At 36.7% G+C, this 16,902-nt stretch overlaps 1 protein-coding gene across 1 annotated transcript in view; it reads left to right on the top strand.

Annotated features, from left to right (window-relative positions):
* Window positions 1-2,532: 2,532 nt before the first annotated feature.
* LOC128867112 (protein scabrous) overlaps window positions 2,533-16,902 on the top strand; it is a 158,386-nt gene continuing 144,016 nt past the window's right edge. Inside the window, exon 1 of the mRNA XM_054108211.1 lies at window positions 2,533-3,929. Coding sequence (XP_053964186.1) covers window positions 3,244-3,929 — 686 coding nt within the window. The 5' untranslated portion in view covers window positions 2,533-3,243. The remainder of the gene's footprint in view (window positions 3,930-16,902) is intronic.

Genomic DNA, 16,902 nt, shown 5'->3' with positions numbered 1-16,902 from the left:
ACCAGATATACAGGTATGTACATATTTATTAAATATCCAAAAGAACATATATGTACATTTAATATACCCGAAAAAGGTCGCTATGGTCGAAATTATCTGAGAAATCGTAAGGGGTCCGATTCGTTTCGGACATTTGCATTAACTTTCAAACAGAAAAGCTATTGAAAGAAATATACCGGTTAGATAGTCCTTGAGTGAAGTTTTATTTATTGTCCGATTGAGTTTATTATATTACAGAATATATCTTAGAAGAAATACTTTTGGAAAAACGTATCGCATTTTTGTTATACAGATATTTATTACAAAATATTAATTTATCGTGGAAAGTTATATTTATCTTATTTACCGTATATTCGTATACTCATTTTGGTTGATTTTGTTTCTACTCAGAACATATATTACCCCTCTAAAGAAATGCTTTGAAGAAATGGTTGTTGGCTTGTATATTCCCTATGGAATTCGAAGAAATTATAATATTTTGCAGATTTCGTCTTTGATTGGAGCCGTTATGGTATTTGAGAAAGGCAAGCTTAAGAATGTCTTGTGATATCTCCTATAGTAGTAAGGCCTAACTTATGTACTAAAGAAGTTCAAATTGCGTAAACCTTTTCGGTCACTCCAGTCACTCGAGTCCAAAAGGAAGAGTATTTAAAACAAAAGCCAAAAACTTTTTAGCTTCGGTTGTGGTCATCTAAATGAATATCGGGTACGATATGGTAAATAAGGATCGATAAATTAGTATGCTACAAAATACCAGAGTCATCAGTATTTGTGAACAAAAAATTTAAGGTTGGGTGTGTACTTTAAAATTGTAGTTATATGAAGTGCAGCGGATTGATTTTAAAAAAGATATAAATAAAGCAATGTTGGCAAAAAAGGTTAAAGGATCTTGACATAGTTTCGAATGTAGTTTTTGATGTAGAAAAACGGAAACATTTTAGAGTTAGGTATAATTAATCGACTCAATTGGTAAACCTCATATTTACCTTTCGAAATTATGTCCAACGTTTGGCACTGCTATTTCCGCACTACGGAAGAACTTCTTGTCTTTTGAGGCGATCCATGAATCGAACAATTTTTGGCTCCTTTATTTATAGTAAAAATCAGCGAGAGAGCTTGCCATCGGTTCGAAACAACGTAAGGAGTGTACCAGTGGGCCAGTTAAGTCATCACTTTGGAGGGGCTGTAGTTATGTTCACAGATGTCCAGGCTGACTATGCAGTATTTTAGATCAGCCTGTGGCAACTAGCCCTAACCTTGTAGCTTTATATCGAAAAACGGCGGAATTGTTTGTCATAACAAGATTAGTCATCATCACAAGCCATCAACCCAAATTTAGAGAGTAAGCTCAACTTCTCTCTCAAAGGGAAGGAAAATATAAAAAGTTTTCGAACGAAAAAATCTCCATCACTGGCAAAAACTGATAGAAGAAGGCATACATATCAATTGAATTTGTTGACAAATTGTTTTTTTGTACAAAAAAATTAACATAAATATTTTTTTTTTTATCAATTTTCGTTTTTATCGTTTTTCACTATTAACCGCAAATTTCAAACCGGCGCATGGGCAAAAGTGCACAGAATATCAGATTCCGTAAAACATAAATTTTCTTGTGCACAAAAAATTCAGTCACATGGTATGTTTTTAGATTACATGTTTTCGTGATGGATAACTTTTTCTTGCTAAAATTTCTCCTGCAAAAAATAAGCGCCTCTCTTGCATCGAACTGTCACTTTGCTCTATCAATTTTTTTGTGATGGATAATTTTATGGCGTTAACGTACGCCTATTTGCATAATGAATATTAATAAGTTTTGTAGAACAAATACCTATAAACCCAAGCTTCAAACTTTGTGCAAATTTTAAGACATTCATCCGATTTCTATTAAAATTTCACACTTTTTATTCAGAGTTTTAATACAATTTTTTGGTATGCAATTTGATAGCCGAAAAAAATTGTCGTGTATTCGTTACAAGAAGAAATCGCGCAAAACCAACAAGGAAAATATGATCAAACAACCACGACAATTTGGGCCGCTTGAAACTTGCACTTTACTATATTAAAATTTTATGTGCGGTAATGTGCTACGTACTTAAAACGTATTGTTGATTAAATAAATTAATAGTAAACACGTTTTCTTTTATAACTTTTCAACGGAGTATATGACAGTTTTCCGCACCTGATAAGCTCTCATAATTGATTTGAATTGAACTCCAAAGAAATTCTTTTATTTTTTTACGAATATATTTTTGAAACACACATCGCAGTGCAGCACATTATTCTGCATCAACATTTTAGTACTAAGAGCGCAATATTTGCTTCGAGAGCGACAAATCAAAATAGTTGAGAGTGAGCAAACAACCTGTTTGCAAATATGCAAACTCTCTTTGACGGCAATCCAACTGAAACCTAACACACAACAGCAACAACAGGCAAATACCGACATTTGGACACCAGTATTACAATCAGCTTGCGGCAATGCGAAGGTATAAAAGGACGAATTGATACGCGCGTTATTCAGTTTTAGTCCTGACAGCCTTTGCGGTGGAACATGTTAAACAAAACACGGAACACCATTGAACGCGTAGAAAAGTTTTTAATATATATCGAATAGATTGGCGGTGAATCGACGACAGTGTGTCGAAAAGTGTTCTTGTAACGAGGAAGGTGCGAATAGACGAAACTAAAAGAGCAATAACAATATACGTGTATGCGGAACGAGTATTGAAGTACAATAAATAATTCAGACCTAAAGTGGATACGTTAAGTGTGGGGCTAATAGTTTGTGTCGCTTAGCGGTGGCAAAAGAAATTTTTAAAGTTATTGAGTAAGCGCCGCAAAAGAGAATTACAGTTAATTACCAAGGATATATTAGAAAGTTGTTCCGTGGAGCATACTTTTGTGCGTATATATTATTATAAGTATATGGATGTGTTCCACACGTACAGGAGAAGTGCAGGCAGTGAGCGACAAGCGTACGTTGTCGATAATTAACGCCAACCATTAAGTTGGCTCTTTATATAATATTGCATTATATTACACGCAGTTTCCCTTTTATTGTGCTACGGGCTATAACGTGCATTGCGTGCAAGACAACGAAAAATAAGAAGCACACGTAAAAAAGAAAATAGAAAATAAAAAATAAAAAGAAACACAGAATTACATATTATTACGTAGAACGACGCCATAAACTAACTTACAAAGACAAAAAAGACCGTTACAACAATAAACTCAACAACAAAAATGTTTTCGTTTTCGTGCCCGTTGATTTTCTGGCGCTCAGGCGCTTTCGTGTCATTAATTGGTATAATCCTTGTTACATGCGCCATGCAAGTGTCCGTAACCGCGGCGAGTGTAGGACAACCATCATCACCACCGCAGCTGCAACAACAACGACAACAGCAACACTTAGACAACATGTTGCGTGATGCCGCCTACAATAAAAACATTGCCAACATTCAATTGCTAAGTGATAATGATGTTGCTACTGTCGATGAACTCGTAGATGGCGAAGATGATACGAATTATATTGGTGATAATTTTGGCAACGAATTTACCGCTGCTTCACAACGCTCCGCTAGCGATGAGTCGTCCAGTGTTGAGCTGTTACGCTTTGTAGACGAACGCGATGATGCAATGCTGCTACATGCAACAACCACAGAGCGTGCAATAGTGGGAAGCAGCAGCACCACCACCACCACTTCCACTACCACCCCGGCCGCACCACAGCAGGTGGCAAATGATAATGCGCTTCCACTAGCAGAGCAGGTGCAATTACTTTCCAAACAGTTAAACGCGCTGATGATGCGTCGCCGTGAGGATTACGAGCTGCTCGAGCATAGTTTACGCAAATCATTGCGCATGGGCGGAACTGCAAATGATGCAGCTGCTAGTGATGCAGATGTACGCTCCGAATTGCAGGATTTGCGGTAAGTAACGAAAATGAGTACGTCCATTGTCAGGAAACTAACAAATAGACCTCGAAGTCAAAAATTGGCTTTGGAAAACGCGTTGAATAAATGAACGGTTGAATGTTTCTGTGTTTGTATGCGAGTCAGTTAAGTAGGTCAGTTGGCTAATTGTCGGTCCCTCATAAAGATAATTTTCACCAAAACAAGGAACTGTGCTACAGCTTTTGCTCCCAGCCATATCCATTGTAGATGCCCTGACTTCACTTCTATTGCATTTTCTTGGCATAATGGTTGCTGTAAAATTATTTTACAATCGTACGTACACTTATTTTTGCGGCATTACCTCGCTTCAGGTAATTTTCGCTCCTCATCTCTGATTACTATGCGGCTACATCTAATTAGTTATTGAAATGTTAATTAGTCAGTTAGTGGGTCATCGTCTCTTTCACCTTTCGTTCGGTGTTTTCGTGTATATGAGAGTGTATAAATGTATGTGTATTTGCGGACTTGCGAGCGAATTAATATTCAACAATGTAAGTTAAGAATTAATTATTAAATGAGAGCGCTTTGTAATTTTTTGTGCAGGAATGTTGTTTTTGTTGCGTTTCGATGTACTCAAATATTTATGAATACGAAATGTTCGCTTGACATCTATCATTGCGGCGAAATATTGATTCATATCAAACTTTTTAAAGCAGTGAAATTTGTGGCAAAAAACGCATAATTACTAAAAATGAAGAAAAGGAGATTAAAGGAAGCAAAGGAAAGTAAAGTTGAAATGATTTTTTTTACTAAAACTTTTCTAAATTTTTTGTACGCACTGGTTAACAAAATTATGTTTTTTTTGCCATTCCTGTAAGTGATGGTGATTTTATAGTTCAAAAGAAAAACGTGAGTCTATTCAAGCGCCCCAATTAACCAACTGGAAGTGAGGTGTTGTTAAATTAGAATTTATTTGGAATACAATAAATATTTTTTGATTGTTCAACTATGAATTCAGTTCTTTGAAGTGACAATGAAATTTTGATTGTGAGTCACATTGTGATGTCTTGCAATTTTCGCAGACCAGATTGATCGTATACCGAAAATATTCAAATTATTATATTTTGCTATGGTATTTTTCTACATTTTTTCATGTCATCAACAAAATTTATTAAACATTTGTGTTCTTTGTAGGCTTAAAAATTGTTGTGGTTCCACAGCCGGCCAGTGAAGGCCAAAAGACTTTCGTCACGCACAACGTACTCATTATGAAAGTTCTAGCCTGATTATAGGTACATGATGTAGCCAGAAACGATATCAGCTCTTAGACTGTTATAGAATCTTTCAAAGAGATTAAAAATCCGTAAGCAAAGCTTCTTCATTACCTCTATATTTTGAGAAAATCGGATTTAAGGCACTTTTCGTGTCGCTATAAAAGTATCATTGCGATAGAAACTCAAATGTGGCTTAAATGAAGTATCCCACTTTAAACTTCTAGTTTCAAAAGATTATGTGGGAAATATGTCCATCCATTGTGGTACCAGAGAATTTATTTGCTATTCCTCGCGAAACAATTTTGTTTCAAGAGCAAACCCATTGATCGGGCTAACTCTTACATCACTAAATGAGCCAAAGTATTTAAACCTAGTGGCACGCCATGCAGGTCAGTGGCAGAGAAGATGTCTGACAGTCTTTTCCAACTCGTCATTCTTGCAGCTTCTGCAATTGCCGAAATGACGTCACATTTTAACCAAATTATTTTTGTAGCATTACTTGTCAGACTATCAACCTATCTCGTGTAGGCTGTAATGACATTGCAGTTTGTAGGTTGAGAAAAGTATGCCTATAATCGCCATATCAAAGAAAGAGGCGAGTGGTAGGGCCCTCCCTTGCTAATCTGCTGTTACAACAACTAATTTTTTTTTAGACTTGTAAAAATCGAGGATATTGTGCACAATTCTAAACCTTTTCAAAATGCTTTAAATCAAATATCTTTGCACTATTTCGGGTATGTATATTAGTTGTACAGTTCATTCAATAAAAATATAAAAAGCTCAAATGGCTAGCAAATACTATTTATAAGTTCTGAAGATTTGTGCTGAAATAAATAAGAAAAAGACAAAAAGTACTAGAATGTTTATGTTCAGGATATGTTTACAAAAAAAAAATAATAGTAATAATTGATGCGTACACTTCTATTAAGTATTTGGCCGAGCTCCTCCTCTTATTATATTTGTGGTGTGCGTCTAGATGTTGTTCCACCAATGGAGGAGTCTGCTGTTTTAAGACGAATCTGAACGACAGATATTTTTTAAAGGAGCTTTTTCATGGCAAAAATACAGAGGCTTGCGATTGTGTGTCGAGGGGCGACCACTATTAGAAAACAACTTTTTTTATTTTGATGTTTCATGCACGAAGATTCGAATCTACGTACTCCGAATGGTAGTCTAGCAGCAACCCATTCGGCTACGGTGGCCGCCAAAAAGTCTAGCTCATGTTTAACTTCTAAACTGCTGTTGTCCCTTCAAAGAGTAGCCATAATAAAAAATGCAAGCAACAAAACTGCACAAAAAATCTAAAAATTTTATTTTAGAAATTTAGATGAAATTTTGTCGTTTTTGTATGTTTTTACAAAGCTCGGGACTTAGGTCTACGTTGTTATTCTGTTGGAGGTAGAAGGAAGCGAATTTCACTACAAAAAACATTTATCATATTTTGCTCACTTGCATAGACTAATTCAAGCATGTTCTGGAACTAATTTCACTAATAAAGTCCAGGAATGTATTATAAATGCTTAAGTAAATAAGTATAGGTTTAAATAAGTATAGGAATTTTTGCAGTCTTACATATTTCTTTCGGTCTTATAATTTCGATGCATTTTACGAGTCTTTTAACTAAACAGCTTTTTTTCGTTTGAAAAGCTAGGATTTAAATAAATCCTCGCTTTTAAAATACGTTTGAGCTCCTATTAAGTATAAGGTGGCGATGTTTTTTGGCTGTAATTAAAAAAAAAAAATGAACAACTTTGATTCTTCTTGTGGATTATTTTTATTTGGTCTTTTAATTTTTTTACATCAAGTCGAGAATATGATGTCATGTAAATGGCCGCCGCCACAGTTGATTGCCATTTGAGCCCTTTTTATGGCATTTTCCATCACTTTGGCCAAAACTTCCGGCGATAGGTCCTCACATTCTTGACGGATATTGTCTTTTAGAGCTGTAAGAGTCTGAGGCTTGTTGACATAAACCCGCGACTTCTAAAAGCCCCACAAAAAGAAGTCTAGAGCGGTCAAATCAAGCGATCTGGCTGGCCAGTGCAAATCGCCATAACGGGAGATTAGGCGCCCGGGAAATGCATCCTTCAGCATATCGATTGTGGCACGTGCAGTGTGTGCCGTTGCACCGTCCTGTTGGAACCACATGTTTTCCAATCCCAATTCATCAAGTAGCGGCAAAAAGAACTCGTTGATCATTGCTCTGTAGCGCTCACCATTCACAGTAACCGTTTGGCCCGCGACGTGTTCGAAGAAAAAAGGTCCGATGACTCCTCCAGCGAAAACAGTACACCATACAGTGACTTTGAGCGGGTGTAAAGGCTCTTCGTGGGTTGCACGCGGATTTTCAGTGCCACGGAAGCGTAAATTTTGCTTATTTACGTACCCGCTAAGATGGAAATGGGCCTCATCACTCATGATTATTTTTGATGAAAAATCATCTTCCTCTTGGTGGTGATAAAGGATGGCTTGAGCGCATGTTAGACGCGATTGGCGGTCAGCAGCTAACAGCTGATGCACCGTCTGGACTTTGTACGGAAACATCTTCAAATCTTGTACTAAAATTCGCTGTAAAGACCGTCGACTGATACCCATTTGCGTGGCACGTCGTCTGGTCGATGTCGACGGCGCTTCCATGACATCCTCGGCTACAGCAGCAATATTCTCTGCAGAACGGCTACTCCGGGTCTGCCACGCCTGGCAGCATCTCGTGTTGTGCCAGTCTCTTCGAGGCGAGTGGCTAAACGTTGCATTATTTCACCAGTAGGCGTTGGACGGCGAGGAAATCTGCGACGAAATTCACGTTGTGCCAAAGTCCACCGACCGATTATTGGTCAAATAAATAGTCAGCAATATTCCGCGTTCTGGAGCAGTGTAGCGTAACATTGTTTATTAACGTGTATTTCGCATGTGTTTACTACACAAATGTCAAAAACAGAACTGACAGAACAGAATTTATAGCATTTTCTGATAGGAGGATTCCTTTAGCGCCACCTGTTATACGCCATCTGCGAACTTCATCGCACGCACGCAGTCATTTATTGTTCATATACAAGTTTGTGCTGCCCAGACTTTAGCGATACGAATATATATCAAATAAAAAAATAAGTGGCATAGAACTAATTTAGATGATAGTATCAGGAAAAATCGTTTGGCTATCCTGATATATGTACATACATACGCATATATCTAATAAAATTCTAAAGCGGTTGCAATTTAGTTTGAAAATTGTACAATAAATATATTTACACAGTTGCATACAAAGCTTGGTACTACCCTCAGCAACCATCGAAACACTCATCTCTTTTTATACGATTCTCCTTTTTATTAAACCATACACCACACAAATCAATCAGAGAACGAAAACAAGATAATGAATTTCTCAATGCTATTTATGTCTATATAAGAGTATATGTGTGTGTGTGTGTATGTTATGACAGAAAAGAAACAGATACAAAGCAAACGAGAGTACAAGTAAAAACTATGTATGTATGTATCTCGAAAATACGCAGCAGGCAATCAAAATCACATATGGAGCAATACAATAAAAAATAAGACACAAAAACAAAACACAATTGCTGCAAATGCCCAAATGCCCAAACTCCCAATAACCAAAACAGCAATACATCAAACAGGATACACAATACAATACAATAGAATGGTGATACGGTGTGGGTAGATATATCAATGTATATGTACATATGCACTATACTGCTTTACATATGAGTTTGCGGATGTTTTGGTAGTACCATGTGGCAAAACATTATTCCAGAAAATATTTGTTACACAACTCGAAAATGTGTATAAAATCACACGAAAAGTTGTCCCAAATAAAACATTGCCAAACACTCCCATATAAACGTGCGTACATACATACATACCTATGTGTGAACACGTGTGACAAGGCTGATCGCAGGACGTACGTGCATACAAGTAATATAAAATAAGTATTCTAAAAAGTAAAATATTCCTCACATGCATAAGACAGTGTAAGACACAGTATGTTTGTAACTATTGTGTAAAAACATTTCGAAACTCGATTGCCAGTAGGCAGCAAGATAAGCAGCAGCAAAGCAGCAGGAATAGGAAAAACAGTGTTGTGCAATAACAATGGCAGTAACACGAAATCGTAGTTATGGAATACGGCAAATACACACACACACATACAGTTACATAAGTAGCTGTAGAAGAAACGCTTTTACAGCTTTGTGCTTAGATGCAGATGTGTTTTCTTCTTCGAACTATAAGAGAAGTAAGCACTTTTACACGGGCAGTTGTTGCGTTTTAATGTAGGTTTTCATATTCTTTTCATCCTTGTTCTTGGCCATACATACACCTTTCTTTATGGATACTTCTATGGATTTATATATGTTCCGCCATTTGTTAATGCCATCGGTTAAACGCCGACTAGCCAATCCCCATACGGAGCTTCCCTCTTAGTGGTTGGTGGGTTGGTCCCCCTGATATGGGGATCAGACCACCACTTAAGCCTCATCCCCGCGGCAAGGAGACCAACATGATGAGGTTACGATCGGTAAACACAATTCACAATTTTCGCGGCCTGGCTTGCATTTCCTGCTTTATCAAAGAAAAACTGTAAAGTGTACCGAATTTTCTCTTTGTTCACTTCCATTCTTAGCACCCTGTAACAACTGAATGGATTAAACAAAAAACAGGAAAATTTTTTTTTAGTGTAAAATTCCATCTTAATAACAATCATAGACATTAAATTGTTTGATCGATACTTCATGAGATATTGATCACTAGATCCAGCTACTGACAAAATAATAGATTTATATTTCCCCAAATTTTAATGTTTTCTCTAAAAGTGGCCGCACCTCGGCAAGTAATGGCAAACCTCCTAGTTTATTACTGCCACGGGAAAGCTTCTCATAAAAAACCATCTACCGCTCGAGGTATGCGTAAAACTGTAGGTACCTCCAATTGTGGGAAAGTACCAAGAGGAAAATAACCAAAAAACCCTCCTCTCGGGATCATAGGGCCTTGACAAGACTCAGTCTTGCATTGGTTTCGTTAATCCGTTTTTTTATTTCTGACGGGGTAGGTGATTAGCCTGCCGCTACCAGTCCTAAGTAGTGGGAATGCCCACCTGCCGTTGCTTAGGAACAACGCCTTCTTACTCCTTGAAGCGCCATCTGTGTTTCACATTTTTCTGGCAGAAGAATCGCACAGATGGTTGAGGACTTCGCTAAATTTCGTGTCTCTGCGCTATTACCGCGGCCGCCCGCTTCCTCTTGCGCCACGATGCAATGTGTAATTGTGTGTTTTTCATTGTTTTTTGCTTGTTTCAGCAGCCACAATGCCAAATAATGCGCAGACTTATTGTGCGGGAGTAAGGATGGAAGGGATAAGTTTTTGGGGTTGAAGAAGCGATTTGGATAAAATTGTTGTTTTTTTATTTTAGAAACAGGGAAAGTAGGGAATTTTGGACAAATGCGAGGACCGTGCTTTACGTGGGATTCGAACTTCCAACCACTTACGCTAGACTACCGAGCCGCTTATAATATATATACAATATATATATATGTTTTTAATGTTTTCAACGTATGCTCGTTTTATTTGATTGATTCAATTAACATAATTCTAATTATTCCAATGCAAATGATTCTAAGCGGACTTCTGACTAATCTTCAATTCTTGATCAATGAAATAAGTGCTGACATACCCGTCCAACTCGACGATTCTCATGATTTTAGCACCCACGAGTGACCTACCAGAAAGAAAATATTAGGCTTCATTAACAGCGCAAAGAGAGGTCTCCTGCTTCGACTTTCCTCATTGGTTGCAGTTCGACTAAGTAATAGAAAAAATCCTCTACTTGATATACATATATTACAACTATAAATGTTTAGTTGCTGTTCCAGGTCATAGTCCTTATGGGAAATGTGACCGCGTGTGAAAGAGTTTTAAAAAAGCAAATAATAGCCTAGGCAGACAGGGGATTAAAGATTTTATTTGAAATTATCTCTGTAATTAAGTGCAAGTAATGTGGATTTACAAGTGTACTTAATTCTCAAAATTTAACGGGATTAGGGGAACTTTCAATGCCTACATTGCCGGAAAATGACAATCAGTATATATTGTGAATGAAAAATAATGAAACCGCCGTGCCGGTTTGGTACTAGTGATTAACTTTTCCGATTAACTGCTGGACACGGTTGCATAGCAATTCTGAGTTCACAAATACTCAAACAAAATCGTATTTATTTAAGTATTGATCTGAAATATGCACTCGGGTGGGATTTTAGATTGAAGACAAGTCAAAGTACTGAAGTCGAAATACCAGAGTAAAGTCGAGTATTATGGTATAGGCGGCTAATTTGGTACACCTGCTTTTCTCATAAACTATTTGCACTGTGGCAACGCCGCCTACCGAATCAGCTGTTAAATTAAAAAAAGAGAGAATGAGAAAAAAATTACAGCTTTGACAGCTGTGTAGTTCTCTTTCAATTGTTCAAAACACGTGGTTGCATAAAGTCGACTTATAAAGACGGTGTAGCAGAAACGGTTTGCATAACCAATTGCATAATATACATCTCCTTTGATTATTTCAGACGGTGAGTTATGAACTTTACAAAGTTTTTATTAAAAAAAAAAATGGAAAAAAATCAGAAATGGAAAAATAATATAAGGTATACTTGCGACCGGTTAGTATGGTATAGTGTACCATATTATCCTCCCATATGCTCCAAAGTTAAGTATATTTATTTTGTGGTGGAATTTCATAGGAATAATGAATAAAAAAGGAGTACGAAGGCAATGGGATGTGAAAAGCATACGCAAGGCCATTGCAGCTGTGAAAAACGAAGAAATGGGTATTTTGCTGGCCTCAAAAACATTTGAAGTCCCGCACACCACACTGCAGCGCATGGCTAGAAGCGAGACACCGGCTGAGGTGTAACTTTCAACAAAGCTTGGTAGGAAGCCGGTTTTCACCCAAGAAATCGTACAAGAATTGGTTAAATACTCTTTGGAGATGGAGTCTCGATTTTGGGGGCTCACGAGATTGGATTTGCGTTCCCTGGCCTTCCAAATGCCTATAAAAAATGGCATACCAAATAAATTTAATGCTTTGACAAAATGGGCAGGAAAAGACTGGCTCAATGGGTTTTGTAAGCGCCATAGCGAAACACTAAGCTTGAGGACACCAACTGGCACTTCTTTTGATAGGGCAAAAGGATTCTCAAGAGAAAACGTGCAATCCTTTTTTAATTTTTTGGAAAATGAATATGTGAAAAACAATTTTTCAGCCACGCACATTTGGAGCGTCGACAAAACGGGTTTGTCTTCAGTGCAGTCGCGACAATCAAAAGTTATTGCGCAGAAAGGAAAAAGACAGATACGGGCCATGACTTCCGCAGAACTCGGATCACTCATTACTGCTTACATGCATGAGTGCTGGTCGATCTTTTGTTCCGCCATATCTTATTTTCCCAAGAAAAAAAAATCATCCCCTCCTTATGAAGGTTGCACCACCTGGAGCAAAATCGTCGTGCCATCTCTCTGGGTGGGTGCAAATACCGATTTTCACTTGGTTCAAGCTCTTCTTCGAGTTTACAAAACCGCGTAAAGAAGAACCCCTTTTACTCATTTTAGATGGGCATTATTCACATACTCGAAACATTGACTTAATTGATTTAGCCCGAGATAATGGGGTAATTATATTATCCTTGCCGGCACACTCTACTCACAAATTACAACCGCTGCACAAAACTTTCATGGGACCCCTAAAAGTCTATTATAGTGACGAAGTAAGACTCAGAGTTTGCTGTCAGTAGTGAATGCCTCCCTGGCGACTACAAGCATTGGGTTATCACCGTGTTTATTATCTTCAACTGGTATGTATTTCATTCATTTTATTTAGAAAAACTTAACTTAACATTAACATGAGGTGATATTTCTTTGAAAACAGCTGAAAAACATATTATACCATGGGAGATATCTCCTCCGCCAAAAATAAGCAGAACCCTAAGGCTAAGAAAAAAGGCTAAACCTACAGTTTTGACCACATCTCCGTATAAAGCAGAACTACAATGTAGCATAGAAAAAGTAACTAATTTTTCAAACCACCACTTTTTGTCTTTTTTCAAAATTTCTATCCCAAATTTTTTGTTATAAATTCTAGTGAATTTTTTGTTAAACGATTTTATAGCTAATACTTCAATGATAATATATACCAAAGCTTGACAGATTTGGGTGTGCATTTTCTGAGTTACAAGGTAAAACGGAATAGGTATACCATATTACCCGACTTTACTATATCACTTTGCCCTACCGAAATAAAATTGGAGCTCCATTACACTTGTGTGTCCTTGTACACACTGCCACACACCAATTTGCTGGAATAAGCCTACTTTAAAATGCATCGTGCATAAGCATACGTATGTGTAGGGGAAAGTAGGGCACCTGTGACACCTTTTTTGCGAAGCCATATTTCTCGCAAATTTTTTGAGAAAATCCTAGATTTTAAAAATTGATCGTAACTATTAGAAATTAATCTTAATATTTAACTGGCCAAGGAGTTACAAAAAACAGTGTAAATACCTTATTCGGCCTCTTTTTAAAAAATAGCCAATTTGTCAAATGTGCCCTGCCGGAGGGGTACCATTGACTTTTAAGGGGGCACATTTGACCATGGTATTTTTACTTTATTTTATACTTACAATAACGTAAACAACAAGACGTTATTTTAAAAAACAAAATAAATACTATTTCAGGAGTTCGGTTTTGGGCCGAATTGTTGCTTTGTGGGCTTTCTTACGTTTATTATATTTTGTCTGTTTTCTACGTTTTCGCTGACATTAATAACTGGGCGAGATTCTTCTTCCGGCAAGTCTTCCAACGTAAACATGTCGTCACTAAAAATTTGTGAGTTAAAGGGATAAAGGGACGTTAATTTTGCCTCATCATAAATAATTATTTGTTTTCCGATGTTTGAGACAGTAAAATCGTTGAAGCTCTTTCGACAAAGTTGTTTAAATGGTCCGAATATGGGCACATCTAAGGGCTGCAAACGGTGCGAGGTATGAGGTGGAAAAGATAGCATCACAATGAGATGAATGGTTATCTAGTAAAACGAGAATGGGCTTATATTTTGAACAATTAGTGCTGCATTTTATATGCTTCACTACTTCGATAAATAGTTCTGAAGTCCTCCAGTCAGATTTTGAGTTCAGAGCCAATAAACCTGGGAAGGATCCATATGTGAATCTTTCGTTGAATCGTATACGAGGAATCACATACACCGGGGGCAAATGGTTTCCACTGGCACATACAATGCCAACCATGGTGGTTAGGCTTCCACGCTCTGCTGAGGGGACTTGAGACACTGTTCCCTGACCTTTTCGAGCAAGAATTTATTAAAAAAAAACAGGAAACCGATATATAATAAAGTTTCGAGGTAGGTACTATCTGTCTTGTCTCAGATGAACTGAAATATTTACCTTAGGAGGTTTTAAGAGCGTAGTTACTCCAGTTTCATCTAAATTATAATGTAGCAAGCTGCTCTTCGAGTTTCTTTGTGAAGAGTTGACGAGATGAATATTTAATGTTGTACAATAATTCATCGTCTGAATGACTATTACTAGAGTCCACCGTACGACCTTGACGTTTCATCCGCATTATTAATGTCGTTCTTTTGATGCCGTATTTTTTTGCTGCCGAAGTTTGTGTCTAATCTCCATTTTTACATCATTCATGGTAAAAAAGCCATTTTCTTCAATTATTTCTTTTCCAGATGACTTTTTCTTATAGTTTCGTACTATTACTGTACAAAAATCATATATAATTAAGCCAATTACTTACTTAGTTACCGAACATATTAACAGAATTATAACATGGGGCACATATCACTTTCGTCAAAAGTACCCCACACTTAAAAGTCAAATGTGCCCCAAATGACTTTATCCACTTTCATTGTTTTGATTATTTTATTCTTAAAAACTTATTGTTACTTACCGATTTTTTCTCAAAAATGAAAACCCGAAGCACCAGTTAATAACTTTAGCCTCTAGAAAACAATTGCTTTTACTTCAAAAAATGCTTACGTAGCGCTACATAAAAATTACATCACCCAATCGAAAATGACTGAAACACGAGTTGCTCCGCTGAGCATTTAAGCAGAACTTCCAAACTACATATAACCACGTGTTATTATATTAGGCTGCGTACAGTTCTGTATTTGCGAAGTATTTGATTCATTTTGACACAGAAAATGTTAAAGTCAATGTTGCCCCATAGTCACAGGTACCCCACTTTACCCCACATGTATAGTACATATGGTTTATAAACATAATAATGTGGGTGCATCATCTTCCATATAAAAAAATATCAGTACTGTTTTTCCATAAAAATTGTCAAATTTATTTTTAAAATGGGAAGCTGTTTTTTACTTTGTTGGATGATAGTTTCAAAGAAAACTTGAAGAACTCAGCCATATCTTGACCGATTTAGACTTTCAGGATATTATTTGAAAGGCTATTTCTCACCACTTTTATCTCGATTTTTGTTTTCGTTAGAAATGTAACCCCTTAACGTACCAATTTTTTTCGCATATAATATATAAATACTCCTCCGTTTTGTTGAATCGTTAATACAATTTTTCAGAATTCAACATTTTTCAAAAAGCTCCAACTTTTCAATCGGAGATTTTTTAGAAGGAGTTTCAGGAAGCTAATTTTGCTTCGGAGATATTTTCAAATAAGTACTGCTTACGTAAGCCTTAAAATTTTTCTGAAATATTTTGAAAATCTTAAAACATAATTTTGCGGTGACGCAACTTATCATTTTTATAATTTGATGTACAAAATTCGGACCTGCGCGCTTTCGAATGGTAGTCACGCACCAACCCATTCGGCTAGGGCAGCCCTCGGTAACGCACCTTAATAAGCACAAATACATATTTTCAAAAATAAAAATGCGCCGCCCCCACTTCCTTAACAAATTAGTCATTCGTGCTATTTAATGCCCGACATGTCTTGAAATGCCACTCAAAGAAAACAATTCAAGTTTATTGTTGAAGCTCATTGAAGCGCTTTTGAGCACATTTTTTCATATATTTCTTTTTTTGTTTTTCAGTATTTCTCAAGCTGCTTACTTTCCGGGCAAATAATATGCCTACAATTTACGTGCCAGCACACCAAAACAAAATCACTAGACATTTGTGCTGCCACGTTCTCCGATTATTGTGTTTGTACGCATGTGTGGGTATCAATGCATTTGTCCTTTTTGAATTTCCCTTGTATTTTAATTCACCAAAGAACACCACAAAAGCCAAAATTATTCGATGGCATTTCTATTGAGAATGTGCCGTTATCAATGCCATTATAATGGCGTTTACCGATTTTAATTTTTGACATATTATCGACCTAAAGCATAAATGAAATAAGATTTGTTGATATAGTGGTTGCGTTGGCAAATTTTTATAAGCTTGTGTGGGTAAGTTATTTTGTGTTTTATACAGTCGAATGGGAATTAAATTAGAAATTATGGAAATTTACAACTTAAGCTCATCAGAGACTTTGATCTAAAAAAAGTTACTTGTGGCATTATTTCTTATGTACACATTTTATCTCTTGAGTTTTTATTACTTCAGTAGCTGAGTAGAGGTATTATGCAACAACAAAATATACAAATATTTCTACCACAGAAAAAGCAGGTGATTGCTTTGAAGTCTTAACGTCAAAGAAGCAAACAGACTGAGTTCATACGACCTT

The sequence above is a fragment of the Anastrepha ludens genome, chromosome 6, assembly GCF_028408465.1.
Source record: "Anastrepha ludens isolate Willacy chromosome 6, idAnaLude1.1, whole genome shotgun sequence".
Lineage (NCBI taxonomy): Eukaryota > Metazoa > Arthropoda > Insecta > Diptera > Tephritidae > Anastrepha > Anastrepha ludens.
This window is presented reverse-complemented; position numbering and strand designations above follow the sequence as displayed.